Genomic DNA, 27,123 nt, shown 5'->3' with positions numbered 1-27,123 from the left:
TTTAGATATTTTATCCAGTAGACAAAGCTTTCACACTAAAATATTTACAATATTAGAAGGTTTTGTGTTTTTTTATTTCCACAAACATCTGTGCCATCCTATAGCCAATCTACTACCAGTAATGTGTTCTTAAATAAAACTTAATTGCTAATAACTGATAATAGAGATTTTAAGTTGATTGACATAAATCTGTGTTCATCTGTTAGTGTTAAAATAGTTTCACAATCTATACTAACCTGTTCTAATGATTTTTAAAGTTTTGAATTCCATACAGTTCACCCATTTAAAGTGTACAATTTAGTGATATTTTAGTAAGTTCACAGGATTGTGTAACTGTCGCCACAATCTAATTTTAGAACATTTTTATCCTCCCAGAAAGAAATTCCATACTCATGAGCAGTCACTCCCCCTTCCCCTCCTTCTAGCTCCTGGCAAGCACCATCTACTTTCTGTCTCAATGGATTTGTCTATTCTGGACATTTATATATGTGGAATTATACACTATTTTGTAACTGGCTCCCTTTAGTTAGCATATGTTTTCAAGGTCCATCCATGTTGTAGCATGTCTCAGAATGTCATTCCTTTTTATGGCTAAAGAATATTCCACTATGTAGATATCTTGCATTTTGTTTATCCATTCATCTGTTGATAGACATTTGGGTTGTTTCCACCCTTTGGTTATCATGAATACTGCTATGAAGATTTATGTACACTTTTTCGTGTAGGGATGTATTTCCATTTGTCTTCAGTATATACCTAGCATTGGAACTAATGGGCCTTACGGTAACTCTTATGTTTCACTTTTTGAGGAACTAGCAAACTCTTCCAAAGCACCTGCACTATTGTAAATTCCCATGAGCACGTTCTCTAGGTCCCTACCAACACTTGTCATTGTCTGTCTTTTTCATTATAGCCATCCTGGTGGATGTGAAGTGGTATTTCACAGTTTTGGTTTGCATGTCCCTAATGATGAATAAGATTGCAGTCATGCTTATTGGCTATTTGTGTATCTCCCTTGAAGAATAGTCTGCTCAGATCCTCTGGCCATTTTAAAAACTGGGTTGTCTTTTTATTGTTGCGCTGTCGGAGCTCTTTATATATTTTAGATACAAGTCCCTTATCAAGGATTCTCTCTCCCATCCTGTGGATTGTCTTTTCACTTGTTTGGTGACATCATTTGCAGCACTCATGATTTTTAAAAAAATTTTCTTCCAGAATTTAGTCGGCGTCTTAAGGAGCGCATGCACCACAATATTCCTCACCGATTTAATGTAGGACTGAATATGCGAGCCACCAAATGTGCCGTGTGTCTGGACACTGTGCACTTCGGACGCCAGGCATCCAAATGTCTCGGTAAGGGCAGTGGCTGTGCATTTGCAGTGGGCCCCTGTGCCTTTTCAGCTAGCAAATCCATCAGGTGGAGGGGTGAGGCATTTTTATTTCTCCTTATATAGCACTTTCATTTTCAAGCTTTTAGCGTCAATGGGAGGAAAGTATTTCTTCCCGTTAAAGGAGTGAGTTTATGCCTGTCTTCGGCTCACAACAGCAGCTCACTCTGCAAAATGCCTTTGGCTTTGGTAATTTCCACCCCCTTTTTTTGTCAGGCTGATCTCTCCCTCCTTTCAGGCTCTGCTGAGATGTGCAGACATGCCCTCTGCACACCTGTTTATGGGCAGTCTGGGGAGAAGCCAGGAAAACTGGGTCAAGAGTGCTTGGCTGGCCTGTTTCCTCTCTGTAGGGGCATAGCACCTGGGAAAGCACAGGGATTGCTTGGATGGCTATGCCAGACTTCTGGGGCCTGGCAGAGGCTAGAAGAGCCTTGGGCTTGGCTGTGGAAGAAGGGGACAGTCCAGGACTGACTGAGTGGGTTTTCAGGTTGCTAACTGCTCTTCCCTAGAATGCCAGGTGATGTGTCATCCCAAGTGCTCCACATGCTTGCCAGCTACCTGCGGCCTACCCGCTGAATATGCCATGCACTTCACTGAGGCCTTCTGTCGTGACAAAATGAACTCCCCAGGTCTCCAGGCCAAGGAGCCCAGCAGCAGCTTGCATCTGGAAGGGTGGATGAAAGTGCCCAGGTATCACTGGAGGGTGGCTCGGGCTGGAGTGGGTGCTGGCATGGAAGTTCACAAGCTACTTAAGTTTCTGGTGTTTCTAGGCATGTATCTTTTCTAGGCTTCCCTCCCCACCCCACTCCTTCCTCCAGCCTGAGTCATCTAACTTTACATGTGTTTCCTTTAAATCTTTATTTTTCCAGGAATAATAAACGAGGGCAGCAAGGCTGGGACAGGAAGTACATTGTCCTGGAAGGATCTAAAGTGCTAATCTATGACAATGAAGCCAGAGAAGGTAAATTAATAATTCAGGGGGACTTTCATTGCACGTGGTTAACCCAGGTCTCCGAGTGTTGGTGTGAAGGCTTTGTTTTTTGGACTGCATTGAAAGCCTTCTACGGTTTTCCAGTTTTGAAAATTAAAAGCCAAATGACTCTCTAAAGGTTATTGGTACGATACTCGCATCTATAGGTCTCCCCTCTGAAGAACCTGCAGGGTGCTGCCCTGAAGATTCTACCTGCTAATACACCTTCAGAGAACTTCTGCCTCAGTCAACTAACCCATAAATCTGCATCGTCATCAGAAAGTTGACTGTGCTACTCATCTGACACATTTTATTTTTTTTATCTTCCCTCTCTGCCTTCTCTGCACACCTTCTCCCCTCTTCTTTGTTCTCGTGTGCCTCACTTTATATGCGTACCCTGTCCCTCTCTCTCTTTCTCTCTTCCCCCCTTGTTCTTGTTCCTGTTCTTTTGTTTTTCTTTCTGCCCTTCCTCTTTAAACCAAGCTGGACAGAGGCCGGTGGAAGAATTTGAGCTGTGCCTTCCCGACGGGGACGTGTCTATTCATGGTGCCGTTGGTGCTTCGGAACTTGCAAATACAGCCAAAGCGGGTGAGAAGGAGCAGGGGGGAGCCCCAGCCTGGAGGGGGCTGGGCTTGATAATTCAGAAAGGGCAGGGGGTTGGGGAGATGGAGCTAGCTCTGCAGAGGAGATCCTTTTCCTCAGCTTCCAGTCCTCCAGTGACTGTGACTCTTGTGGTCTGGTGGGGTTTCTTTCTGAGCGCCATCCCTCCCAGCTGGAGTGGTGGAAATCCACACCCAACCCCCTCGTCTCTGTGAAATCTCCTAGATGTCCCATACGTACTGAAGATGGAATCTCACCCGCACACCACCTGCTGGCCCGGAAGAACCCTGTATTTGCTAGCTCCCAGCTTCCCCGACAAACAGCGCTGGGTCACCGCCTTAGAATCAGTTGTCGCAGGTGGGAGAGTTTCTAGGGAAAAAGCAGAAGCTGATGCGGTAAGTATGAAAACGGGCCCAGGAGCTTGTATCTGTAATGTGGGCTGACTTGAAAGATGGGACTCCATCCAACTGTCCTGATTTCCCTCGGGTTCCTTCTCTGTGCCGGCTCCAGGCTTGTCCTGAGAGGGAGTTTTGTGGTGATGAAGGCTCTGAGGGATGGAATGGGAGAATCGGCACCATTAGCCACCTTTTGGGGCGTAACAGGTCTTGGCTATGGCAATGCTGCAGCAAATGTCCTCAGACAGAAGTCCTCTCTTGTTTACTCTCATGGTTTAAAGGTTTGAGTTATAAGCACTTTGGCCATGAAGCAGCACAAAAGGCTGCCGACAGTGTGACTACTTTAGGAAGGCTTTCTATAAAATTCTCTGAATGTTTGTTCTTCTGATTCGAAATCCTATTTATCTTTAAGATGTTAGAGACGTAGGTGTGGCTTGATTGGCACTGCTCTGCCTGGAACATTCCAGGATACAAACAGCACTCATTCCTCATTGGCCTTTGCTCCACTGCAGATCGAACAGCTCTTTAAGACACTTAGCTCCTAATAAATACTTTAAGTGCCAGCAATCGGAAAATTCTTAACTGTGAACCTACTAATAAGAACTTTGTTCACTGGGTAGACCTGTTTCAATGACCTTTTTTGCAATTACCATGTAAGCCTCTTACTGAAATCTATGTTAATATGTGTACAACAGGCCCATGACTGTGTTTCCTACGAAGTTCTGCCTGTGTGGGTTCAGGTAAAGAGATTCAGAGCCTTGTTGGTTTGCTCCAGATGCTTTGCAACCTGGAGGGGAAGGGGCCTCCCATGTGGCTTATTAACCCTTTGCAGGTGGAATCTCTGTAGCTTTAGCCTATTTCCTATTACAGAATAGCACTCTACGCCTACTACACTCACTTATTTCCACATCCAAGCCAACCTGTAGCTTACATGCCAATTAACAACCACCCCATCCCTGAGATTCCAGTTACGCTCATGTCTTGCCATCTGAGCTCAGTTCAAAATAAGGGGCAAGCCAAGAGCAGATGTGTGTTTCTGGGCATTTTCAGGAGTGACTTGCCTTATTCTTGGCACGAAACTTCTCTTGGTTCTTGCTTGTGTCTTTTTTTAATGGTTTGGTCATGAACTCTGCAATCTGACCTTGCCGTCTTTTCTCCCCCCACACACCATTTTCTTTCACATTGAAAAGAAATTGCTTGGAAACTCCCTGCTGAAACTGGAAGGTGATGACCGTCTGGACATGAACTGCACACTGCCCTTCAGCGACCAGGTAACATTGCCTGGGCACTGCCAGCTGGTGTCCGGCTGTTGCCATGCACAATCAGGCAGAAGAGGGTGTGGCAGGCTTTGCTGCTCTTAGCGTTGGGGATTACGATGGTGTATGATTATGCTTATGTTCTGTCTTTGGACTTCTGCCTTTGCAGGTGGTTTTGGTGGGTACCGAGGAAGGGCTGTATGCACTGAATGTCTTGAAAAACTCCCTAACCCATGTTCCAGGAATTGGAGCTGTCTTCCAAATTTATATCATCAAGGACCTGGAGAAGATACTCATGATAGCAGGTGTTGGGCCAAGGACTTGGCACTTTTTCTTTACTCTTAAGGCAAACAATTTGAAAGCCACTTGCATTTGTGAAGCATTAAGGCTGGTCCTCCTGGCTCTTTCCTCTGTCTCTGTGGACGCCTAACGCTGAGCTGATGGAGCCTTTCAGTGTCCAGTTTAGTGCATTCTCATATCCCCAGGCAGCGTCTCACCATTGTGCCACGTGAGGACTGGTGAGCCTCAAAGACTCATTCAAGTCCAACTCTGTTTTGGCAGTTGCACCCATACCAACGTGGGCTGTGACTTTCCAGGAGCTTGCCTGCTCTGCCAGTGTATCTCTGCTCTTCCTTCTCTAACTCTCATGAACCCTTCATCTAGATTTACCCCCTGTTAACATTGGCCACATTTATTTCCTCTTTCTCCATAAGTGAGCACACACACACACATATGTGCACACACTTGTACATATAGCACACAAGTATTTTTTTTTTTAACCATTTGAAAGTCAGTCGCAGATACCATGACTCCAGTGCTTCAGCGGTTTCACCCTGAGAACAAGAGCATTCTCTCACATAACCGTGGTACAATTTTTTTTTGTATGTTGTGTGGTGGGGGTCACATTTCATTCTTTTGCCATGCCACTATCCCCTTATTATTGCAGCACCATTTGTTGAATTTTTGTTTGGGGGTTGAGAGGGAAGTCCATGGGCTAGGAATCAAACCCAGATTTCCTGCATGGCAGGTGAGAATTCTACCACTGAACTACCTTTGCACCCCTACGGTACACTTTTTGAATTCAGGAAATTTAACCCTTGCCATAATACAATTATCTGATATATAGCCCAAGGTAAGATTTTATCTGTGACCTCAATAATGTCCTTTATAGTATGTATTTCAAGATTTGTGATCCAATTCTGAATCATACATCACATTTAGTTATGTGTCTTTGTTTTCTTTTAATCTTGGAATACTTCCTAGGCCTCTCTTGGTTTTTCATGACATCACCATATTGGAATGGGCACATCGTTGTTTTGTAGAATACCCCCCAATTGCTTTCTAATATATTCCTTCTCTATTTTGGTGTGAGCACATTTGAAAGTACTTTCCTTGATTTTGTATCAGAGAATTTTCTCCCCTAGAATCTCAAAAGGCTGAAGATTTCATTTTAGATTGAAAATTTAGACCTGAAATGTGTTCTGAATTTTGTGGAAAATTCAGTCCGTTGCATTGGCTGCCCACAGCTTTTATTGTTCTCAGAGAACTAGAACCACATCCTTGCGTTAACAGCTTCTCACTGACAACAGAGGCTGTTCCTTTTCCAAAACAGGAGAAGAGCGGGCCCTGTGTCTTGTTGATGTGAAGAAAGTGAAACAGTCTCTAGCGCAGTCTCACCTTCCTGCCCAGCCAGATATCTCACCCAACATTTTCGAAGCTGTCAAGGGCTGCCACTTATTTGCCGCTGGCAAGGTAAGCCTCTCCTCAGGGTCTCGGCTGGTGGAATGTTGTAGAACTCAACCCTGCCTTTGTCCACACAAGGCTTATGATTCAACCTTGAAAACGGCACATCTTCAAACTGGGTTCAATTTTTATTGTTTATTTTAGACACACGAAATAATTTGTGTAGCCATGACGTGCACAGGCTTCTCACTTAAAGGAAATGTCAGAGAGGAAAATGAGAGTAAAATAAGCAAAAAAGAGGATGATCCATAGTTTTACCAAAGCGTGTAGGTATGTAGTGGAGTGTTTTGTTTTGTTTTGTTTTTAATGAAATCTTACTTGGGGATCCCTATATCTGAACTAGATGAAAAATTTTATTACTAGAAATTTGCACTTTGAATTTATGGCATTTACAATAACAAAATCAATAAGACAACTTAATTTTTTTGTAGTTTCCAGCTTGTTAAAATGTGGCACATAAACACATTTGCTTGCCTGCTGCACAGAAAATTTTTTTTCATTAAAAAATTGAGTTTATATGAGTGTGTATGCTCATTTCCAAAAAACTTCTGTGAAATCTGAATCAGGAATTTGTAGACCTCTGAGGCTACTGGACTTCTGCTGGTTGAAAACCACAGCCTTTCATTCCTCAGGAGATAGCTCGCTGGGCGGTTGTTCATTTAGCCCCTCAGTAACTAACATTTGCTGAACATAATTCTGTGTGCTTGACTGAGCTTCAGAGGTGCTTGTTCTGAGTTGGTGGGCGACCATTAGCGTCCTCTGGAGCAGGCACTCTGCCTGCAGTTCTCTGAATGGTTATGGGCTCTGGACCCTCTGGCTATGTGGGAGTCACTTATGTGGGTGATGGGATTATTTCAGTGTGCTGAATGAAAAGAGAGGGAGGACAGAATGTAAAATGAGGGAATGGCTGACCCAGGAAGACTTCTTGGAGAAAGTGCTTCTTAAAGGGCCTGTTAAGTGGACATTGCCAGAGGGAACTGGGAATTTCAGCCAGTGACCAAGTCAGGGGATATCTCTGTGTCCTTCTACATTTTTTTTTTTAATATTTTTATTGACAAAACAACGTACAAGCACAAATATTGTTAACACATGAACATTCCATACTTGGTGTATAATCAATGTGCCCTTGTACATTTTAACAGGTTTTTTGTTTCTTCTGAAAGAGAGCACTTGTTTTCCTCTCCCTCCCCCCACCCTTTATGTTTTCTGTTCTATTCTTTTGTAGTAATTGCATTACCGTATTCATTTCTCATGTTACTTGTGCCAACTCTCTTATTTGTCTTACTTTCATCAGAGGTAGTCCGATTTTATTCATCTTTATGAATAAGGCAGCTTTGGCTTTATTGATTCTTTTATCTTTGCTTTTTCTTCCATTTTCTTTGGTTTTCCTCTGTTATTCTTTTTCTAATTTCTTACTTAGCTCATGAGTTTTTCAGGATTTTTTTTCTCTAATATGAGCATTTTAAGGCTATACATTTTCCTCTAAATACTATTTTAGTTGCACCCTGTCAGTTTTGATAGGTAGACTTTTTATTATCATTCCACATATTTTTGAATTTCTCTTTTATTTTGTTGAACTGTGACTTAGAAATGTACATTTTAGTTTCCAAAAATCTGTTTTAAAAATATATAAATTATTTTCATTACGTTTTAAATGCTTAAAAAATGTGTGGACGGTGCTGAACCTGGCTTAAGGCAAGCGGTGCTGAACCCGGCTTAAGGCAACCGAAGTGGTTTGTGATTGGCTTTCAATGACGCTGATCGCCTAGCTTGGGGTCCTCATATTTTGGTCTGCCTGAGAATCCTCTGCACCCACAAGTCACCTGCAAGAGACGCACTGGGAGGTTGTTTTGCAGACTCCTTTCTGCTAACGTTGTCTGCCTCGGTCAGGGCGCGGGAGCCTGAGTTTCTAACACCGCCAGCGGTTCCCACGCGGGAACCTGCAGACCATCCTTCAAGAAACGGCTGGGACTTCCGGAGAAGATGGCGGCTTAGTAAGACGCGCGGGTCTTAGTTCCTCGTCCAGAACAGCTACTAGGGGGGTAGAAACGATACAGAACAGCTCCCGGAGCCATGACAGAGATCAAGAAGACAGCGTACCCCATTCTGGAACAGCTGACTGGCTGGGAGAACCCGCTCCGGTGAGATCGCCGAGGGGCGCGGGCTTCCCTGGGCCGGGGTGGCAGGCGGCTGGAGTGCCTCCCTCCCTCCTTCCCAGGCCGGCTGGGAGAATTGGACAGGCGGTTCCCTCAAGCCGCGGCAGCTGGCGCCACCCCCCCATGTGCGGCCCCCCGGACCAGCTGGGAGAATTGGATCGGAGATCCCCAGGCCTCGAGGAGTGGTGACCGGGGTCCCTTCCAAACACGTGGCTTCCTGGTCTGGCTGGGAACGGTGCACTCCCCTGGGCCGCGGTGTCTAGCGCCCTCCCGCCATGCTTGGCGCCCCGGGCCGGTTAGGAGATTCGAACGGGTGCTCTCCCAGGCTGCGGCGGCCAGCGACCCTCCCCACGTTCGGATCCCCGGGCCGGCTGGGAGATTCGGATTGGCACTCTTCCAAGCCGCTTCAGCTGGCGAACCTCCCCCACGGCGAGAGTTTTCCAAAGTTAAAGGACCCACAGCACCTTTTACTGGTGAGAACCACAGACAAATGAGTGCCACGAGCACCACCTACTGGGCAGGATAAGAAAAACAGAACCCAGAGATTTCACAGAAAAATCTTTCAACCTGTTGGGTCCAACACCCAGGGAAATCTGACTAAATGCCCAGACATCAGCAGAAGATAACGGATCACGCTCAGAAACTGGAAAATATGGCCCAGTCAAAGGAGCAAACCAATAGTTCAAATGAGATACAGGAGCTGAGACAACTAATGCTGAATATACAAACAGAAATGGAAAACCTCTTCAAAAATGAAATCGATAAATTGAGGGAGGACATGAAGAAGACATGGGCTGAACAAAAAGAAGAAATAGAAAAACTGAAAAAACAAATCACAGAACTTATGGAAGTGAAGGACAAAGTAGAAAAGATGGAAAAAACAATGGATACCTACAATGATAGATTTAAACAGACAGAAGATAGAATTAGTGATTTGGAGGATGGAACATCTGAATTCCAAAAAGAAACAGAAACTATAGGGAAAGAATGGAAAAATTTGAACAGGGGATCAGGGAACTGAAGGACAATATGAGGCGCACAAATATACGTGTTGTGGGTGTCCCAGAAGGAGAAGAGAAGGGAAAAGGAGGAGAAAAACTAATGGAAGAAATTATCACTGAAAATTTCCCAACTCTTATGAAACACCTAAAATTACAGATCCAAGAAGTGCAGCGCACCCCAAAGAGAATAGACCCAAATAGGCGTTCTCCAAGACACTTACTAGTTAGAATGTCAGAGGTCAAAGAGAAAGAGAGGATCTGGAAAGCAGCAAGAGAAAAACAATCCATCACATACAAGGGAAACCCAATAAGACTATGTGTAGATTTCTCAGCAGAAACCATGGAAGCTAGAAGACAGTGGGATGATATATTTAAATTACTAAAAGAGAAAAACTGCCAACCAAGACTCCTATATCCAGCAAAATTGTCCTTCAAAAATGAGGGAGAAATTAAAACATTCTCAGACAAAAAGTCACTGAGAGAATTTGTGACCAAGAGACCAGCTCTGCAAGAAATACTAAAGGGAGCACTAGAGTCAGATATGAAAAGACAGAAGAGAGAGGTATGTAGAAGAGTGTAGAAAGAAGGAAAATCAGATATGATATATATAATACAAAAGGCAAAATGGTAGAGGAAAATATTATCCAAACAGTAATAACACTAAATGTTAATGGACTGAATTCCCCAATCAAAAGACATAGACTGGCAGAATGGATTAAAAAACAGGATCCTTCTATATGCTGTCTACAGGAAACACATCTTAGACCCAAAGATAAACATACGTTGAAAGTGAAAGGTTGGGAAAAGATATTTCATGCAAATATCAACCAGAAAAGAGCAGGAGTAGCTGTACTAATATCCAACAAATTAGACTTCAAATGTAAAACAGTTAAAAGAGACAAAGAAGGACACTATCTACTAACAAAAGGAACAATTAAACAAGAAGACATAACAATCATAAATATTTACGCACCGAACTGGAATGCCCCTAAATATGTGAGGAATACACTGCAAACACTGAAAAGGGAAATAGACACAAATACCATAATAGTTGGAGACTTCAATTCACCACTCTCACCAATGGACAGAACATCTAGACAGAGGATCAATAAAGAAATAGAGAATCTGAATATTACTATAAATGAGCTAGACTTAACAGACATTTATAGGACATTACATTCCACAACAGCAGGATACACCTTTTTCTCAAGTGCTCATGGATCATTCTCAAAGATAGACCATATGCTGGGTCACAAAGCAAGTCTTAACAAATTTAAAAAGATTGAAATCATACACAACACTTTCTCGGACCCTAAAGGAATGAAGTTGGAAATCAATAATAGGCGGAGTGCCAGAAAATTCACAAATACGTGGAGGCTCAACAACACACTCTTAAACAACGAGTGGGTCAAAGAAGAAATTGCAAGAGAAATTAGTAAATACCTCGAGGCGAATGAAAACGAAAACACAACATATCAAAACCAATAGACACAGCAAAGGCAGTGCTAAGAGGGAAATTTATTGCCCTAAATGCCTTTATCAGAAAAGAAGAAAAGGCAAAAATGCAGGAATTAACTGTCCACTTGGAAGAACTGGAGGAAGAACAGCAAACTAACCCCAAAGCAAGCAAAAGGAAAGAAATAACAAAGATTAGAGCAGAAATAAATGAAATTGAAAACATGAAAATGATAGAGAAAATCAATAAGACCAGAAGTTGGTTCTATGAGAAAATCAATAAGATTGATGGGCCCTTAGCAAGATTGACAAAAAGAAGAAGAGAGAGGATGCAAATAAATGAGATCAGAAATGGAAGAGGAGACATAACTACTGACCTCACAGAAATAAAGGAGGTAATAACAGGATACTATGAACAACTTTACGCTAATAAATACAACAATTTAGATGAAATGGACAGGTTCCTGGAAAGACATGAACAACCAACTTTGACTCAAGAAGAAATAGATGACCTCAACAAACCAATCACAAGTAAAGAAATTGAATCAGTCATTCAAAAGCTTCCCAAAAAGAAAAGTCCAGGACCAGACGGCTTCACATGTGAATTCTATCAAACGTTCCAGAAAGAATTAGTACCAACTCTCCTCAAACTCTTTAAAAATATCGAAGTGGAGGGAAAACTACCTAATTCATTCTATGAAGCCAACATCACCCTCATACCAAAACCAGGCGAAGATACTACAAAAAAAGAAAACTACAGACCAGTCTCTCCAATGAATATAGATGCAAAAATCCTCAATAAAATTCTAGCAAATCGTATCCAACAACACGTTAAAAGAATTATACATCATGACCAAGTAGGATTCATCCCAGGTATGCAAGGATGGTTCAACATAAGAAAATCAATTAATGTAATATACCATATCAACAAATCAAAGCAGAAAAATCACATGATCATCTCAATTGATGCAGAGAAGGCATTTCACAAGATTCAACATCCTTTCCTGTTGAAAACACTTCAAAAGATAGGAACACAAGAGAACTTCCTTAAAATGATAGAGGGAATATATCAAAAACCCACAGCTAATATCATCCTCAATGGGGAAAAATTGAAAACTTTCCCCCTAAGATCAGGAACAAGACAAGGATGTCCACTATCACCACTATTATTCAACATTGTGTTGGAGGTTCTAGCCAGAGCAATTAGACAAGAAAAAGAAATACAAGGCATCAAAATTGGAAAGGAAGAAGTAAAACTATCACTGTTTGCAGACGATATGATACTATACGTCGAAAACCCGGAAAAATCCACAACAAAACTACTAGAGCTAATAAATGAGTACAGCAAAGTAGCAGGTTACAAGATCAACATTCAAAAATCTGTAGCATTTCTATACACTAGTAATGAACAAGCTGAGGGGGAAATCAAGAAATGAATTCCATTTACAATTGCAACTAAAAGAATAAAATACCTAGGAATAAATTTAACTAAAGAGACAAAAAACCTATATAAAGAAAACTACAAAAAACTGCTAAAAGAAATCACAGAAGACCTAAATAGATGGAAAGACATACCGTGTTCATGGATTGGAAGACTAAATATAGTTAAGATGTCAATCCTACCTAAATTGATTTACAGATTCAATGCAATAGCAATCAAAATCCCAACAACTTATTTTTCAGAAATAGAAAAACCAATAAGCAAATTTATCTGGAAGGGCAGGGTGCCCCGAATTGCTAAAAACATCTTGAGGAAAAAAAAGGAAGCTGGAGGTCTCGCGCTGCCTGACTTTAAGGCATATTATGAAGCCACAGTGGTCAAAACAGCATGGTATTGGCATAAAGATAGATATATCGACCAATGGAATCGAATAGAGTGCTCAGATATAGACCCTCTCATCTATGGACATTTGATCTTTGATAAGGCAGTCAAGCCAACTCATGTGGGACAGAACAGTCTCTTCAATGAATGGTGCCTAGAGAACTAGATATCCATATGCAAAAGAATGAAAGAAGACCCGTATCTCACACCCTATACAAAAGTTAACTCAAAATGGATCAAAGATCTAAACATTAGGTCTAAGACCATAAAGCAGAGGAAAATGTAGGGAGATATCTTATTAAACTTACAATTGGAGGTGGTTTTATGGACCTTAAACCTAAAGCAAGTGCACTGAAGAAGGAAATAAATAAATGGGAGCTCCTCAAAATTAAACACTTTTGTGCATCAAAGAACTTCATCAAGAAAGTAGAAAGACAGCCTACACAATGGGAGACAATATTTGGAAATGACATATCAGATAAAGGTCTAGTATCCAGAATTTATAAAGAGATTGTGCAACTCAACAACAAAAAGACAGCCAATCCAATTACAAAATGGGAAAAAGACTTGAACAGGCACCTATCAGAAGAGGAAATACAAATGGCCAAAAGGCACATGAAGAGATGCTCAATGTCCCTGGCCATTAGAGAAATGCAAATCAAAACCACAATGAGACATCATCTCACACCCACCAGAATGGCCATTATCAACAAAACAGAAAATGACAAGTGCTGGAGAGGATGCGGTGAAAGAGGCACACTTATCCACTGTTGGTGGGAATGTCAAATGGTGCAATCACTGTGGAAGGCAGTTTGGTGGTTCCTCAAAAAGCTGAATATAGAATTGCCATACGACCCAGCAATACCATTGCTAGGTATCTACTCAAAGGACTTAAGGGCAAAGACACAAATGGACATTTGCACACCAATGTTTATAGCAGCGTTATTTACAATTGCAAAGAGATGGAAACAGCCAAAATGTCCATCAACAGAAGAATGGCTAAACAAACTGTGGTATATACATACGATGGAATGTTATGCAGCTTTAAGACAGAATAAACTTATGAAGCATGTAATAACATGGATGGACCTAGAGAACATTATGCTGAGTGAGTCTAGCCAAAAACTTAAGGACAAATACTGTATGGCCCCACTGATGTGAACCGACATTTGAGAATAAACTTGGAATATGTCATTGGTAACAGAGTCCAGCAGGAGTTAGAAACAGGGTAAGACAATGGGTAATTGAAGCTGAAGGGATACAAACTGTGCAACAGGACTAGATACAAAAACTCAAAAATGGACAGCACAATAATACCTAATTGTTAAGTAATCATGTTAAAACACTGAATGAAGCTGCATCTGAGCTATAGGTTTTTTTTTTGTCTGTCTGTTTGTTTGTTTGTCTTTTTTTTCTTTTTCCTTTTCTTTTTTTTTTACTGTTATTATTATTTTTATTTTTTTCTCTATATTAACATTGTATATCTTTTTCTGTTGTTTTGCTGGTTCTTTTCCTAAATCGATGCAAATGTACTAAGAAATGATGATCATGCATCTATGTGATGATGTTAAGAATTACTGATTGCATATGTAGAATGGAATGATTTCTAATGTTGTGTTAATTTCTTTTTTTTTCTTTAATTTAATAAAAAAAAATGCCTGGAACATGTGTGTGAATTATAAAATTTAATGTGGTAAACATCCACAAACCCACACCCAATCTACCACCCAACCCAAGAAAGAGAATATTAACAATAATTTACATTTTCCAATATATTCCTTCCCTGTCCTGTCCCATGATTCTACACCTATGCTTATAACTTCTCACCTTCAGTTCAAGACCAATTTGAGCAGTAAGCCTTTTTTCAATGTTGGTGAATGTCAAAGACATGATTGTAGGAAGTAAATAAAGAAGGACTGATCTATTCTGGGAAAAGAGAATTTTGTTGTAAGAACTCTTACATATATAGGACTTAGTTAAGAAGTCTCCCTTGCATAAAAATTTTCAGTAAATTTTTACAGCAATTTTTCCTGCCTTTGTCTCCCGTAGGATAATGTTTTCAAAAGAATTTCTCTCCAGCAAAAGACTAATAACATACAATGGATGTAGTGCCAGGTAGATCTATTGAGTTCTTTTCTCGCCCCAGGTTAAAGACCCTTGCTCTGAAGCAGTGGTTCTCTACCAGGGGCATCTGAACATTTCTGGATTTGGTTGTCCCAGCTAGGTGGAGAAGTGTTGCTGGACTCTCGTGGGTGGAGGCCAGGGGGCTGCTTGACCTCAGTGCCCAGGACAGCCCCCACAGCAAAGAATTACCCAGTGCAAAATGTCACTAGTGCCAAGGTTGAGAAGTCCTGCTCTAAATTGATGTTCCTTTCCTCATTTTGCTGTGGGGCCGGTGGACACACTGTTGACCATTCTTTTTCTTCTCCAATTGCTTTTTCAGATTGAGAATGGGCTCTGCATCTGTGCAGCCATGCCCAACAAAGTTGTCATTCTCCGCTACAATGAAAACCTCAGCAAGTACTGCATTCGGAAAGTAAGTCCTTGGCCTGCCGCTGATAAGCACAGGCCAACACATCCTGCTCTTCCTGCAAGCTGGTGTGTGCAAAGTGTGCTACCTGAGGGGGACAGTGTGCGCCTGGTCCCTTCCACCCTGCAACTTGGGCTGACCCTTCTTCTTGGAGGAACCTCCAGAGCTACTAGTACCTCAAGTTTTCCCTTTAACTTTTTTTTCTGTTTGTGAGCTGCCTCACCATCCAGCCCAGCGAATTCAGCCTTTTGTTAAGGGAGGAAGTCGGCTGACAGAGGATGCACATTTTTTGAACTAGTGGAAAAAAGGAAGGCGTTCTCTGAGGAGCTGACAGTCCCTACTGACACTTGGCAGATTCTCTCTCCACTCCTAGGAGTTTCCATTAATAACCTTTTGGAAAAACCCATGCTAGCTCTATTTCGATATGTAATTAGGGAGCTGGTCCTCAGAGCAAATGAGTTGTGATGGTGACTGCAGTGTGGACAAGGTACATATTAGATTGTTAAACGCACCTCAATCCCAGAGAAGGCTGTTTGCTGTCCCTAAATTAAGAATGTGTCATGAACTTGATAACTGTACTTAGGTTGGTTATCCTTGTTCTTAGGAAAAGTACATGGAAGTATTATGTGTTCAAGGAACATGATGTATATAACCTACATTCAAAAGTTTAGAAAATAGAGGATAATGGTTGGATGGATGGAAGGATGGCTGGAGAGATAGAATGATATAGCAAATGTGGAACATTTTTAAATTTTAAAATTTGATGAATCTGGGGATTGAGTTGGGGTGGTGGTGAGTATGTTGGAGTTCTGTGTATGGGTTTTGTTATTTTTGCTCTCCCATAAATTTGCTCTCCCATAAATTTGCAATTATTTCAGTTAAAGAAAAAGGGGAAAAAGGAGGTCCTGACATATTTCAGGTACTTTCTTGATTAGAGTTGCCAAAGTGAAATGAATGAGGGATGACTATATAAGCATCCTCACATGTAAGAGAAACTTTTTTTCTGGACAGGATGTCTTTAGTTTAGTTGGTGTTTGTATTGGTGTCAAGAACCGAGCTAGCTGTTTATAAACTTTTCACAGGAATTCTGAAAAGTAGGGGCTTGGTTATCAGGTAAAACTACTAGAACTTGGAGAGATCCTAAGCTACAAAGTTGAGACCAAAACCAAAGTTCAGTTTCCCCATCTTTTCACTGTCATGCTGCCAAAAAGTTTTCCCATCCCTAATAGTAGGTGATCAGTAACTATTGAAGGATGGCGATGATGCTGATTTGATTAGAATTTCAACTGTTAAACTTCAAGGATATTTGCAGAAACCCTTACTTCTTTATAATCCCTGACCACCATTTTGCATATGCACACCTAGGTTTTTGAAGAGTTTAGGATTGACTGAAAAGCAAGTAGATGGAGACGCAGGTTCGATTTCTGGTGCCTTCCCATGCAAAAAAAGAAAGCAAGTAGAAATAATAAGTAGGGAAAAGATAGTTAAGATATGATGATAATTGTCCAAATTAGAAACTTATGAGCTAGCAAAAAGTAGTAAACTAACCACCTTTGCTGACAGTCTTTTTTCTCTAATAAGAACATTGAATTTTTACTGTTCCATCTTTGGATGTTACCTTTTCATCAAAATGCTGTTTCTGGTCTTTTTGGAATGCAATTCAACCTTATTTTCTTAGTCTGGGATGGCACAAGACGATAGGAAGAAGTAGCAGATGGATCACCAGTCATCATGGGGGGCATGAGAGAGTGAGATGGGTTTTGTGTGACATGTGAATGAGTCTGGTGATAACTGTCTGTGGAGTCTGGCTAGATGCTTCGGGTGGAAACAGAATAGCCGTGGAAACTTGGCTGTTCTGTGTTAACTCTCAGATGCTTCTCTGCCCTCATCTCTAGGAGATTGAGACCTCAGAGCCTTGCAGCTGTATATACTTCACCAATTACAGTATCCTCATCGGAACCAATAAATTCTACGAAATTGACATGAAGCAGTATACACTTGAGGGTAGGGTTTGTATCCTCCTCCCAGCCCTCATTGCTCAGGCCTTGCTGAGGAGAGAGAATCCCTGAAGCCCTGCTTCTCGCCTGCTTTTACAGAATTCCTGGATAAGAATGACCATTCCTTGGCACCTGCGGTGTTCGCCTCCTCCTCTAACAGCTTCCCTGTCTCGATCGTGCAGGTGAACGGCGCGGGGCAGCGGGAGGAGTACCTGCTGTGCTTCCACGGTAAGTCAGAGGACACCACTGCTGGCCACGGGGCTGTCGCCTGGACATTGCGAGTTTGAGTGCTCGCAGGCACCAGGAGACCCGGTCTGAGGCCTTCAGGGTGGGGAGTGGTTGCTGGGGCTCTGGGCCAGATGCTGCTGGGCCTGGAGAGAATGTTGTCCCAGCACCCCTGAGGCTGCTGGGGGTTCCTCACCCCACACCGGGGCACTAGCCGGCTCTAGTTCCATCACATTCTCTCCGAAGACCAGGCGCTTCTTTCCTTCTGTTGCTTGATTTTATTCACTCCCTTTCCTTTTTCCCTTTTACTTTCTTCCTTACCTTCGTTCTCTATCCTTCTTTCTTCCTTTGTCTCTTGGTGTTTCTCTTCTTTCCTTTAATTTTTAATTTAAATCTCCGAGTTTTTCTCTCTCTCCCTGTCTTTTCTGATGTCTCTGTCTCTTCCTATCTGTCTCTTTTTCTTCTTCTTCTTTCTTGTCTCCCTACCCTCCTTCTGTCTACCTTTCTTTTCCAGTTTTCCCCCTCTCTTTCACGTGAACCCTATGTCTTTAAAAAGTCATTTGAGAGACAGTTCAGCTAAAGTCCTCAGGTTTCAACAATCCATTTAAATCTGGCCAGTCATCCGCTGGTCTCTTTTCCTTGTTGTTTTTTTTTTTGTCAAAACATGTCTCATTAATACCCTCTTCTTCTCGCTATGCTAATGCCCCTGAGCTCTTGACTCCCTACAGAGTTTGGGGTGTTCGTGGATTCTTATGGGAGACGTAGCCGCACAGATGATCTCAAGTGGAGCCGCTTACCTTTAGCCTTCGGTAAGTGGGGCAAGCGGCTGGTGCCCTAGGGCAGAGGTATTGGTGGAGTTCTGTCTGGCCTCAGCACTGTATTGTGGATTCCTTTAGACACCAAGTAGCATGTCTGATACTCGCACAAATAAATTTTCAGGGCAGAGATTTTGAGGTTTGTTGAAGAATTACCTGAGCTAAGTTCAGAAAGGTTATTGGGCACAATCTCAGCCCTGTGAAGTATATTAATATATACTCTCATGATACAAGGGAAATCATTGCCTGGGGGCTCACTTAAATCATTTTCCGGAGCAGCAGCCTATCCCATGGCATGGTTGAACACCTATTTATTTGACCAGTTCCCGTTAGCCAGAGCGGTTAGGCCGTGTCTGTTCTTTCTGTTAGTGTAAACAACACCGTGATGAACACCCTTGTACTAATCCTTGAGCACTTGTCAGATAGTCTCCCGATGGTAAGTCCCTAAAAACGAAGATGCTGGGTCAAAGACGTGAACACATATACATGTAAATATGTATGTACATATCTCTGCAAACGTCCTGAAGTGCCATTACGGCCTAAATACTTTTCACGGATACTTTATCTATTGCTGTATAACAAGCCATTCCAAAACTCAGTGAATTAAAACAACGTATTACTGCCCAGGATTTTGTGGGTTGACTGGACAGTTCTGCTTTGTGTGGTATCAGGCAGTTCTGCCTTGTGTGGTACCTGCTGATACCTGTAAAACTGTGCTTTCATCAATTGTAAAAAACGTTCCACACCAATGCAGGGCGGTGGTGGTATATGGGAATCCTGAATGTTATGCATAATTGTTCTGTAAATCTACATCTCTAATAAAAAATAAAATAAATAAAAAGGCTGACTTCATTGATAAGATATTTCTAATCTTAATACTATATCACAGTGTATGACTTGAGGTGATTTCTGCCTTAGAGGAAAAGGACATTATCAGTATTCCTTTTTTTAGGTGCCCTAATAAAAGTGGCAGCCAATCAGTACTGGCCTCAAGCCGTTTGCTCACCTGGGGCTGTTGCTTGGGGGTGGGGGTAGGGCAGTGGCCTCAGTTCTTCTCCACTTGGGCCTCTTCAAAGGGAGCACAAGTGAAAGCTGGCAGGCCTTTTCATTTCCACCCCGTTCCTTCAGTTAAAGCAATCCCAGGGCAGCCCATATTCAAGATGAAGAATCTACAAAATGGCTGAACACTGGAAGGCCTGGGTCTGTCTAATACCAAAGTAATGGTTGACCACAAGGAATATTGATAATGTCCTTTTCCTCTAAGGCAGAAATCACCTCAAGTCATACACTGTGATATAGTATTAAGATTAGAAATATCTTATCAATGAAGTCAGCCTTTTTATTTATTTTATTTTTTATTAGAGATATAGATTTACAGAACAATTATGCATAACATTCAGGATTCCCATATACCACCACCGCCCTGCATTGGTGTGGAACGTTTGTTACAATTGATGAAAGCACAGTTTTACAGTTGCACCAGTAATTGAAGTTCATGGTTTAATTTAGGGCTGTCTGTCTGAGTAGTGATTTACATGGGTTAAAAAAAAAATTTATTCTGTTACCATATATAATATAATATAGTATTTCCCCTGTTAAATCAGATATATATTTCAGTGCTGTTAATTACATTTACAATGTTATGCTATCATCACCTCCCTTCATTACCAAAACATTTCCATCATTCCAAACAAGAACACTGTATATTTTAACTTCCTGTTCCCTATCCCCATTTTGTTCCCTGGTAACCTGTATTCTAGATTCTGACTCTGAGTTTGCTTCTTCTAATTGTCAGAGCGGTGAGAGTAAACAATATTTACCCTTTTGTGTCTGGCTTATTCACTCAACATGATATCTTTTTTTTTTTAACATATAAAAAATTTTATTGTGAAATATAATATATACAAAAAAAGCAATCTATGTCAAAGTACATTTTTACAGGTAGTTATAGAACAGATTTCAGAGTTTGGTATGGGTTACAGTTCCACAATTTTGAGTTTTTCCTTCTATAGTTGCTCCAAGACCACTTCATTTTAATATACTTTTTTTTAACTTTTTTTATTGTATAGTATAACATGTATACAAAGCAAAGAAATTAAAAAGCCATAGTTTTCAAAGCACTCTTCAAAAGTGGTTACAGGATAGATCCCAGAGTTTGTCTTGGGCTACCATACAATCCTCCCATATTTTTCCTTCTAGCTGCTCTAGAATATCGGAGGCTAGAGGCTTAAATACTTTTTTATTATCACAATCAACATTTTTTCCTTCTTTTTTTGTGGATAATAACATATATACAAAAAGCTATAAATTTCCAAGCACAGGACAATTAGTTGTAGAACATATTTCAGACTTTGACATGGGTTACAATTTCACAATTTTAGGTTTTTCTAGCCGCTCTAAAATACTGGAGACTCAGAGATAGCAACTTAATGATTCAGTATTCATATTCATTTAAGTCCTAACTACTATGTATAATTCCACCATTACTTTTGATCTTTCCATACCTCTCATTGGGGTTGTTTGGACTATGGCAATTTTAAATTTTTGATATTGGAAGGGTTTGTCACTAATATGGGGTAGGGAGATGGAACTATCTGATGTTCTGGAGAGGCTGGGCTAGGTTTCAGGACTTATCTGGACCAGGGACCCATCTGGAGTTTGTAGGTTTCTGGCAAGTTACACTAATGCCTGGAAGCCTTGTGGAATTTTATAAATTGCCCTTGGGTTTCTTTCTTTAGGATTGGCTGGAATGGTTCTGGTTTGGGGTTGGCAGGTGATGATAGCTAGCAGAGTCTGCCTGAAGCTTACATAAGAACAACCTTCAGAGTATCCTCTCGACTCTATTTGAACTCTCTCTGCCATTCAACATGATATCTTCGTGGTTCATCCATGTTGTCACATACATCAGGACTGCATTCCTGTTTACATCTGAATAATACTCCAGTGTATGTGTATAACACATTTTATTTCTCCCTTCATCAGTTGTTGGAGGAATCAAAGATGGATGGTTGCTTCCATCTTTTGGCAATTGTGAATAATGCCACTGTGAACATCAGTGTGAAAATACCTGCATCCGGCTTTCAGTTCTTTGTGGTATATACCTAGTAGTGAGATTGCTGTTAGTTCTGTACTTAGTTCCCTGAGGAACCACCAAACTCTTCCACAGTGGCTGCACCGTTTTACATTGCCACCAGCAAAACAGTGTCCCTATTTCTCCACATCCTCTCTAACACTTGTTGTTTTCCATTTTTTAATAGCAACCAATTTAATAGGTGGGAAATGGTCTCTCATTGTGATTTTGATTTGCATTTCCCTGATGGCTCATAATGTTGAGCATCTTTTCATGTGCTTTCTTGCCATGTGTTTATCTTCTTTGGGGAGATGTCTGCTCAACTCTTTTGCCCATTTTTTAATTTGGTTGATTGTCTTTTTGTTGTTAAGTTGGAGAATTGTTTTAATATATTCTGGATATTAATCCTTTATTCGCTGTGTGGTTTCTAAATTTTTTTCCTATTGTGTTGGTTGTTTTACTTTATGGTAAAAGTCCTTTGAGGACCAAAAGTATTTAATTTTTTTGACTCTATTTCTTCTTGAGTCAATGTAGGTTGGTTTTGTTTCTAAGAATTTGTCTATATCATCTAATTAATCTAATATATTTTGGCATACAGTTGTTCAAAGTATCCTTTTATAGTCCTTTTTTATTTCAGCGTGGTTGGTAGTAATGTCCCCGTCTTCATTTCTGATTTTTATTTGTGACCTCTTTTTTCTTTGTCAGTCTAGTTAAAGGTTTGTTGATGTTATTGATCTTTTCAAAAAACCAACTTTTGGTTTTGTTGATTATCTTTTGTTTTTGTTTTCTATTCATTTATCTCTGTTCTAATCTTTCCTTCCTTCTGCTTACTTTGGGTTTAAATTGCTCTTCTTTTTCTAGTTTTTCCAGTTTTAAGGTTTGGTGTCTGGATTTGTAGTCTGTCTTCTTTTTTTTTTTTTTTTTTTTTTTTTTTTTTTTTTTTTTTTTTTTTTTTTTTTTTAGGATGGAAACTTTTTTTTTTTTTTATTAATTAAAAAAAGAATTAACAAAACAATTAGAAATCATTCCAATCTACATGTACAATCAGTAATTCTTAATAACATCACATAGTTGCATATTCATCATTTCTTAGTACATTTGCATCGATTTAGAAAAAGAAATAAAAAGACAACAGAATAAGAATTAAAACAATAATAGAAAGAAAAAAAACAAAAAAAACAAAAACAAAAAACCTATACCTCACATGCAGCTTCATTCAGTGTTTTAACATAATTGCATTACAATTGGGTAGTATTGTGCTGTCCATTTCTGAGTTTTTATATCCAGTCCCGTTGTACAGTCTGTATCCCTTCATCTCCAATTATCCCTTCTCTTTTTTTTTTTTTTTTAATTAACGGAAAAAAAGAAATTAACCCAACATTTAGAGATCATACCATTCTACACATGCAATCATTAATTCTTAACATCATCACATAGATGCATGATCATCATTTCTTAGTACATTTCAATTGGTTTAGAAGAACTAGCAACATAACCGAAAAAGATATAGAATGTTAATATAGAGAAAAAAATGAAAGTAATAATAGTAAAATCAAAACAAAACAACACAAAACAAAACAAAAACCTATAGCTCAGATGCAGCTTCATTCAGTGTTTTAACATGATTACTTTACAATTAGGTATTATTGTGCTGTCCATTTTTGAGTTTTTGTATCTAGTCCTGTTGCACAGTCTGTATCCCTTCAGCTTCAATTACCCATTGTCTTACCCTGTTTCTAACTCCTGCTGAACTCTGTTACCAATGACATATTTCAAGTTTATTCTCGAATGTCCGTTCACATCAGTGGGACCATACAGTATTTGTCCTTTAGTTTTTGGCTGGATTCACTCAGCATAATATTCTCTAGGTCCATCCATGTTATTACATGGTTCATAAGTTTATCTTGTCTTAAAGCTGCATAATATTCCATCGTATGTATATACCACAGTTTGTTTAGCCACTCTTCTGTTGATGGAGATTTTGGCTGTTTCCATCTCTTTGCAATTGTAAATAATGCTGCTATAAACATTGGTGTACAAATGTCCGTTTGTGTCTTTGCCCTTAAGTCCTTTGAGTAGATACCTAGCAATGGTATTGCTGGGTCGTATGGCAATTCTATATTCAGCTTTTTGAGGAACCGCCAAACTGCCTTCCACAGTGGTTGCACCCTTTGACATTCCCACCAACAGTGGATAAGTGTGCCTCTTTCTCCGCATCCTCTCCAGCACTTGTCATTTTCTGTTTTGTTGATAATGGCCATTCTGGTGGGTGTGAGATGATATCTCATTGTGGTTTTGATTTGCATTTCTCTAATGGCCAGGGACATTGAGCATCTCTTCATGTGCCTCTTGGCCATCCGTATTTCCTCTTCTGAGAGGTGTCTGTTCAAGTCTTTTTCCCATTTTGTAATTGGGTTGGCTGTCTTTTTGTTGTTGAGATGAACAATCTCTTTATAAATTCTGGATACTAGACCTTTATCTGATATATCATTTCCAAATATTGTCTCCCATTGTGAAGGCTGTCTTTCTACTTTCTTGATGAAGTTCTTTGATGCACAAAAGTGTTTAATTTTGAGGAGCTCCCATTTATTTATTTCCTTCTTCAGTGCTCTTGCTTTAGGTTTAAGGTCCATAAAACCACCTCCAGTTGTAAGATCCATAAGATATCTCCCAACGTTTTCCTCTAACTGTTTTATGGTCTTAGACCTAATGTTTAGATCTTTGATCCATTTTGAGTTAACTTTTGTATAGGGTGTGAGAGATGGGTCTTCTTTCATTCTTTTGCATATGGATATCCAGTTCTCTAGGCACCATTTATTGAAGAGACTGCTCTGTCCCAGGTGAGTTGGCTTGACTGCCTTATCAAAGATCAAATGTCCATAGATGAGAGGGTCTATATCTGAGCACTCTATTCGATTCCATTGGTCGATATATCTATCTTTATGCCAATACCATGCTGTTTTGACCACTGTGGCTTCATAATATGCCTTAAAGTCAGGCAGCGCGAGACCTCCAGCTTCGTTTTTTTTCCTCAAGATGTTTTTAGCAATTCGGGGCACCCTGCCCTTCCAGATAAATTTGCTTATTGGTTTTTCTATTTCTGAAAAATAAGTTGTTGGGATTTTGATTGGTATTGCATTGAATCTGTAAATCAATTTAGGTAGGATTGACATCTTAACTATATTTAGTCTTCCAATCCATGAACACGGAATGCCCTTCCATCTATTTAGGTCTTCTGTGATTTCTTTTAGCAGTTTTTTGTAGTTTTCTTTATATAGGTTTTTTGTCTCTTTAGTTAAATTTATTCCTAGGTATTTTATTCTTTTAGTTGCAATTGTAAATGGGATTCGTTTCTTGATTTCCCCCTCAGCTTGTTCATTACTAGTGTATAGAAATGCTACAGATTTTTGAATGTTGATCTTGTAACCTGCTACTTTGCTGTACTCATTTATTAGCTCTAGTAGTTTTGTTGTGGATTTTTCCGGGTTTTCGACGTATAGTATCATATCGTCTGCAAACAGTGATAGTTTTACTTCTTCCTTTCCAATTTTGATGCCTTGTATTTCTTTTTCTTGTCTAATTGCTCTGGCTAGAACCTCCAACACAATGTTGAATAATAGTGGTGATAGTGGACATCCTTGTCTTGTTCCTGATTTTAGGGGGAAAGTTTTCAATTTTTCCCCATTGAGGATGATATTAGCTGTGGGTTTTTCATATATTCCCTCTATCATTTTAAGGAAGTTCCCTTGTATTCCTATCTTTTGAAGTGTTTTCAACAGGAAAGGATGTTGAATCTTGTCGAATGCCTTCTCTGCATCAATTGAGATGATCATGTGATTTTTCTGCTTTGATTTGTTGATATGGTGTATTACATTAATTGATTTTCTTATGTTGAACCATCCTTGCATACCTGGGATGAATCCTACTTGGTCATGATGTATAATTCTTTTAATTTGCTGTTGGATACGATTTGCTAGAATTTTATTGAGGATTTTTGCATCTGTATTCATTAGAGAGATTGGTCTGTAGTTTTCTTTTTTTGTAATATCTTTGCCTGGTTTTGGTATGAGGGTGATGTTGGCTTCATAGAATGAATTAGGTAGTTTTCCCTCCACTTCGATTTTTTTGAAGAGTTTGAAGAGAATTGGTACTAATTCTTTCTGGAACGTTTGGTAGAATTCACATGTGAAGCCATCTGGTCCTGGACTTTTCTTTTTAGGAAGCTTTTGAATGACTAATTCAATTTCTTTACTTGTGATTGGTTTGTTGAGGTCATCTATGTCTTCTTGAGTCAAAGTTGGTTGTTCATGTCTTTCCAGGAACCCGTCCATTTCCTCTAAATTGTTGTATTTATTAGCGTAAAGTTGTTCATAGTATCCTGTTATTACCTCCTTTATTTCTGTGAGGTCAGTAGTTATGTCTCCTCTTCCATTTCTGATCTTATTTATTTGCATCCTCTCTCTTGTTCTTTTTGTCAATCTTGCTAAGGGCCCATCAATCTTATTGATTTTCTCATAGAACCAACTTCTGGCCTTATTGATTTTCTCTATTGTTTTCATGTTTTCAATTTCATTTATTTGTGCTCTAATCTTTGTTATTTCTTTCCTTTTGCTTGCTTTGGGGTTAGCTTGCTGTTCTTTCTCCAGTTCTTCCAAATGGATAGTTAATTCCTGAATTTTTGCCTTTTCTTCTTTTCTGATATAGGCATTTAGAGCAATAAATTTCCCTCTTAGCACTGCCTTTGCTGCGTCCCATAAGTTTTGATATGTTGTGTTTTCATTTTCATTCGCCTCGAGGTATTTGCTAATTTCCCTTGCAATTTCTTCTTTGACCCAGTCGTTGTTTAGGAGTGTGTTGTTGAGCCTCCACGTATTTGTGAATTTTCTGGCACTCTGCCTATTATTGATTTCCAACATCATTCCTTTATGGTCCGAGAAAGTGTTGTGTAAGATTTCAATCTTTTTAAATTTGTTAAGACTTGCTTTGTGACCCAGCATATGGTCTATCTTTGAGAATGATCCATGAGCACTTGAGAAAAAGGTGTATCCTGCTGTTGTGGGATGTAATGTCCTATAAATGTCTATTAAGTCTAGTTCATTTATAGTAATATTCAGATTCTCTATTTCTTTGTTGATCCTCTGTCTAGATGTTCTGTCCCTTGATGAGAGTGGTGAGTTGAAGTCTCCAACTATTATGGTATATGAGTCTATTTCCCTTTTCAGTGTTTGCAGTATATTCCTCACGTATTTTGGGGCATTCTGATTCGGTGCGTAAATATTTATGATTGTTATGTCTTCTTGTTTAATTGTTCCTTTTATTAGTATATAGTGTCCTTCTTTGTCTCTTTTAACTGTTTTACATTTGAAGTCTAATTTGTTGGATATTAGTATAGCCACTCCTGCTCTTTTCTGGTTGTTATTTGCATGAAATATCTTTTCCCAACCTTTCACTTTCAACCTATGTTTATCTTTGGGTCTAAGATGTGTTTCCTGTAGACAGCATATAGAAGGATCCTGTTTTTTAATCCATTCTGCCAATCTATGTCTTTTGATTGGGGAATTCAGTCCATTGACATTTAGTGTTATTACTGTTTGGATAATATTTTCCTCTAACATTTTGCCTTTTGTATTATATATATCATATCTGATTTTCCTTCTTTCTACACTCTTTTCCATATCTCTCTCTTCTGTCTTTTTGTAT

At 39.9% G+C, this 27,123-nt stretch overlaps 1 protein-coding gene across 9 annotated transcripts in view; it reads left to right on the top strand.

Annotated features, from left to right (window-relative positions):
• Window positions 1-27,123, top strand: part of CIT (citron rho-interacting serine/threonine kinase) — a 213,677-nt gene that overhangs the window by 170,547 nt on the left and 16,007 nt on the right. For 7 of the 9 annotated variants that reach the window (XM_077159980.1, XM_077159985.1, XM_077159987.1 and 4 more), the window contains 13 exons: window positions 1,216-1,353; window positions 1,898-2,078; window positions 2,258-2,349; window positions 2,842-2,946; window positions 3,184-3,353; window positions 4,049-4,093; window positions 4,544-4,624; window positions 4,779-4,914; window positions 6,222-6,361; window positions 15,230-15,322; window positions 17,212-17,320; window positions 17,413-17,541; window positions 18,267-18,347. In XM_077159980.1, the coding sequence (XP_077016095.1) occupies window positions 1,216-1,353; window positions 1,898-2,078; window positions 2,258-2,349; window positions 2,842-2,946; window positions 3,184-3,353; window positions 4,049-4,093; window positions 4,544-4,624; window positions 4,779-4,914; window positions 6,222-6,361; window positions 15,230-15,322; window positions 17,212-17,320; window positions 17,413-17,541; window positions 18,267-18,347 (1,500 nt within the window). The remainder of the gene's footprint in view (window positions 1-1,215; window positions 1,354-1,897; window positions 2,079-2,257; window positions 2,350-2,841; window positions 2,947-3,183; window positions 3,354-4,048; window positions 4,094-4,543; window positions 4,625-4,778; window positions 4,915-6,221; window positions 6,362-15,229; window positions 15,323-17,211; window positions 17,321-17,412; window positions 17,542-18,266; window positions 18,348-27,123) is intronic. The other 2 variants (XM_077159984.1, XM_077159983.1) reach the window with 1 other exon arrangement.

Source organism: Tamandua tetradactyla, chromosome 5 (assembly GCF_023851605.1).
Source record: "Tamandua tetradactyla isolate mTamTet1 chromosome 5, mTamTet1.pri, whole genome shotgun sequence".
Classification (NCBI taxonomy): Eukaryota; Metazoa; Chordata; class Mammalia; order Pilosa; family Myrmecophagidae; genus Tamandua; species Tamandua tetradactyla.
The sequence above is the reverse complement of the archived record's forward strand: the minus strand, read 5'-3'. Positions and strand labels throughout refer to the sequence as shown.